The sequence below is a fragment of the Amblyomma mixtum genome, chromosome 10, assembly GCF_055824585.1.
Source record: "Amblyomma mixtum isolate Tamu chromosome 10, ASM5582458v1, whole genome shotgun sequence".
NCBI lineage: Eukaryota > Metazoa > Arthropoda > Arachnida > Ixodida > Ixodidae > Amblyomma > Amblyomma mixtum.
Window position 1 is genome coordinate 170,823,125 of NC_143021.1, and position 4,600 is coordinate 170,827,724.

Below are 4,600 nucleotides of genomic sequence, written 5' to 3' on the forward strand. Positions count from 1 at the left end.
AATGCAGCATGATCATATAACATTCGTTCATAGGAGAGCGGGAGCAGTAAGCGCGAGGAGATGGCTTCCACTAGTGTGTGCTGTTCTCACACTTTCGGGAGCATACATCACACAGCTGCGGGAGCCCTAAACTCGCGCGGCTAATTCCCACTCCTCTTGAAAGTTGCGGGACGGAGTATTTTCGCATCTTGTTAATTTCTAAGCCATCGCTAGGTTCACTGTGCCTATATAAAAAGTGACAACGCGCGAAAGGCAGACCATATATGAAGCACGTGTAGTTCGCAGTGGTTCGCAACGGAGGCTTTACGGCTTTCTGTGCACAGTCGCGTAGAGTGCTGCGCTGGTTAGTGCCCTAAGGCCCATGAGAATAAATAAAGAACAGATAAATTGTGAAATATGGTGTGGAAAAGTGGGAGCTGTTATTGCCTTATACTTATTGAGGTGTTTGTTAAAGTGGATTGTCTGTTATACTTGCAGCATTAAACACTTCTACTAATTGGTTCCAATGTTTTTACTTGGGCTGCTGCATTCTGCCCTTTGTTTCACATGACTGATGTTTGCCGCGTTCATTTTATTTCAGAAATCCTGTGGGTGGGAAGATTACGGATGTGTGCCCAAGCTTGCGACATTTGAAGAGTCACATTTAAGAAATTTTCCGAATATAACCCATTGCTCTGCTGATGTATCATCGAGTACAATAAAATAAGCGTGCTATGCATCAAATTGTTTTTGGTTTTATTGCATCGCGCGAAGTGAAAAAAGCACGCATGCACCATATATCCGAATATTCGAGAAAGATCCGCCAATGGACGTACTCAACTGGACGTCCGTCGGCGGGCGAACCGTATACCTTTGGCCACCTTTAGGACGGCCGATGGACGTCTACCGGCTGTTTGCGGATGTTCAGCGGACGTACAGATCATCCGAAACAGACCTCTGTCGGCCGTCCGAAGGATATCGGTGGTTGCTTGGGTGAGTACCGGTGAAATACAGCTGTTGTATACTTTTCTCTTGAGGGATATTGGTAAACGGCCATTCATGATCTGAGGAAATCTGCCATATGCGCTCCACACCGTTCTTATTCTTCAAGTTATTTCCCTCTCATGATCCGAATCTGCGGTCACAACCTACCCTAAATAGACGTATTCTCTTACCATTTCCAGCACCTCGCTACCAATAGCGAGCTGCTGCTCTCTTGCTAGACTGTCGAATATTGTTTTGGTTCTCTGCATGTTAATTCTTAGCCCCACCGTTCTGCTCTTCGTGTCTAATTCATTGATCATGTTTTGCAGTTCATGTCCTGAGTGACTTAGGCAATGTCATCAGCGAATCTCAGATTACTAAGGTCCTCATCATCATCATCAGCCTGACTACACCCACTGCAGGGCAAAGGCCTCTCCCATGTCTCTCCAATTAACCCTTTCCTTTGTCAGTTGCCGCCACTGTATCCACACAAACTTCTTTCCCCGCAGGGAGGCGTCTGCAGCATGCAGACGTTGGTGAGTGGCGACACCACGGGGTTAACCCGAGCATCCGCAGGGACATCCCCGCAGGGGGATGATGGTGAACAATGCGTCACCACGGACCCGAGCATCCGCGCTTAGCCGTGCGTGGCATTGCCGTGTCCGGGGAAAAGGGGATCCTGGTGGTTGAGCCGATACCGAGCGTTTGGACCCTTAAGGCCCCTCGGCGGAGGCAACACACCACTTTGGCCCCAGCTTCCTGTAGACGGCACCTCCGGCCTGACCCAACCGGGGGAAATCGGCAGTCGCCTTTTCCTGTCCTCCCCTCTATCTTTGACTTTCCTATTTCCTTCCTTACAACTTTCCTGTATTCTCCTCTCTTCTTAGTTTTTTTCCTTTTTTCCTGGCGGCGAGGGTTAACCTAGTGTGGCCAACTAACCTGAGTTGCGTCATATTGGGTTATAGTTGAGGTGTACAGCTGGCGTGGGCAGGACTTGCTCGCAAGTTCCTGTCCCGTCCCCTCGTTGGGCTCCATGGTGGGTGGCTGGCACCACGGCCGAACAACACATATTTTTCATGGCTCCCCCCTTTTCCAAACCAGATCGCCCTCATAAAAGAGGGCGGAACGAGGCAACTGCAGAGTTTTTCGAAAAACCGAAACCATTTCCAAAATTTCACGTTCTTCATAGCGAGGAAACTGAAAAAACCGCAAGAACCATGTCCCCATTCTTAGTTGCAAAAAGTCTAACTGAGGCCTTGGGTCCCGGGTACAAACTGTCTAAAATGCCAAGTGGTGACCTGCTCCTTGAACTCAGAGACACTGCCCAATACTCAAAACTTTCCAGCCTAGTGTCCATCGGGGAAATCCCTGTATCCGTTACAGCACACCGATCTCTGAACACCGTCCGTGGTGTGATATCCGAAGCAGATTTCATTCACCTCACCGAGGAAGAGATGCTTGAAGGCCTCAAAGAACAGAATGTCATAAGTGTGTATCGTATCAAAATAAGAAAAGACAACAAAGAGATACCTACAAAGCACCTAGTACTGACTTTCAACTCAAGCACACTCCCCGAATCAATAGAAGCTGGCTACCTCAAAATAAATGTCAGACATTACATCCCAAACCCACGCAGGTGCTTCAAATGTGAAAGGTACGGTCATGGGTCTCAAAGCTGCCGTGGCCGCGAAACTTGCGCTAAATGTGCATCAAAAGAACACGCTTCCGACAACTGTGAAGGAGCAGCACCTCGCTGCGCAAACTGTGAAGGCGATCATCCCGCCTATTCGAGGTCATGTCCATCGTGGAAAAATGAAAAAGAAATTGTTGCAATCAAAACAAAACAGAATATCACATTTAAGGAAGCGCGACGACTGTTTTACGCAAAGAACAGCTTCAACTTTTCCACAAAAACAAACTTTGCTGATGTGGTGCGCAGGGGCGGCGCACCACACAGCACTCCGGCATCTGCCCAGGCCACCTTCACGGAGCCTGTGGCAGTGCCATCAACGCCCCAGGCAGAGACAGTGAACGCTGCTCTGCCATCTCCAAAGCAGGGAGCGCCGGCTCACTGGTCGGCACCCCGCAGGACTTCCCCCCGTCGGGGGAGGCCCGACACCAACACATCCGCGGCTTCGCGGTCCTCCAGCACCTCTGGTGAGGTGATGGATACAACTCCCACTCCGCCCGCTTTGCAGCGGCGGACCGGCTCTCTCGAGCGACGAAAAGATAGAACCCCGGTAACGGGCCCAGAACAGTAAACTTCTTCCGTTCCATTCCCACCCAAAAAAAAAAAAACAAACAAACATGACATTCGTGGTTCAATGGAACTGTAGAGGAATGTTGAGTAACTACAGTGATATAACACATATTCTAGGGTCAGTGATGCCTCTAGCTCTATGTCTCCAGGAGACCAATCTTGGTCCACAACATTCAAATATCTTAAAACATTATACAACTTTTAGGCGTGATCGCGAACATGCAAATAGACTCTCGGGATGCGTCGCAATCGTCATCCAAAGCGGCATCCCGGCTCAAGAAATCAAACTGAAAACAAAACTTGAGGCGGTTGCGGTTAGCGTCATCAGCTACAAAACCATAACAATATGTTCTGTATATCTTCCCCCACACATCACATTAACATGCCAAGATTTAGAAGGCCTGATCGACGAACTGCCGGAGCCATTTCTGGTAGTTGGCGATTTTAACGCTCACTCTCCGTTTTGGGGAAGCGAACGCTGTGACTCTAGAGGCCAAGCGATCGAAGATTTTATACTTTCGAATAATGTCTGTCTTTTAAATACGGGAAAAACCACATATTGCTGCCCAAGCTCAGCAAAAATGAGCTCTCTCGATTTAGCTTTCGCATCACCATTACGTTTTAACGATTTTAAATGGGATGTTTTAAATGACCCCATGGGCAGCGATCACTTACCTACCATCATCAGCCTCTCATCGTCTACTCCAATCATCCCCACAAGACCACGGCGCTGGAAAATTCACCTCGCCGACTGGTCACTTTTTACAAAAAGTGCCACACTAGAAAATGAATTTTGTGACCACCTCAGCACAGATTAAATTAATGAGAAGTTTACTGAATGTATAATATCGGCCGCAACACTCGCTATACCACAAACAACAGGACTTGCACAAAAGAAGCACAAAGTGTGGTGGACAAAAGAATGCACATTAGCAAAAAAACAACAAAACAAAGCCTGGAGCGCTCTGCGTCGATATCCCACTGCAGAGAACTTACTTACCTTTAAGAAGACAAAAGCCAGAGCGCGGTATGTGCGAAGGAATGCTGAGAAAACCTCTTGGCAGAAATATGTCTCCTCAATAAACAACTCAACAACATCAAAGAAAATGTGGGAAAAACTTCGTAAATTTACTGGTGACCATACCCCTTTTACACTTCCTCTCTTGACAGCACCCGGGACACAAACATCTTTAGAAGAACAGGCCAACATTTTGGGCGAGCATTTTGCTGAGATCTCAAGCTCATCGAACTACACAAACACATTTCAGAAACACAAAGCAATAGCTGAGAAACAAAGATTCCCATCCGGAGCAGGTATACATGAGGATTACAACCACCCTCTCACACTACAGGAATTAAAAATAGTATTATCTTCTG

The 4,600-nt window shown here is 47.6% G+C and overlaps 1 protein-coding gene across 1 annotated transcript; it reads left to right on the plus strand.

Annotated features, from left to right (window-relative positions):
- The first annotated feature begins 1,895 nt into the window (after positions 1 to 1,895).
- Positions 1,896 to 3,252, plus strand: LOC149327723 (uncharacterized). The gene has a single exon (XM_089563022.1). The coding sequence runs from the start codon at positions 2,040 to 2,042 to the stop codon at positions 3,222 to 3,224; it is 1,185 nt and encodes a 394-aa protein (XP_089419148.1). The 5' UTR covers positions 1,896 to 2,039; the 3' UTR covers positions 3,225 to 3,252.
- The last annotated feature ends 1,348 nt before the right edge of the window (positions 3,253 to 4,600 follow it).

What these genes read in the sequence shown, in the direction of transcription:
- LOC149327723 (XM_089563022.1), top strand. Translation starts at nt 2,040, where the DNA reads ATGGCTCCCCCCTTTTCCAAACCAGATCGCCCTCATAAAAGAGGGCGG.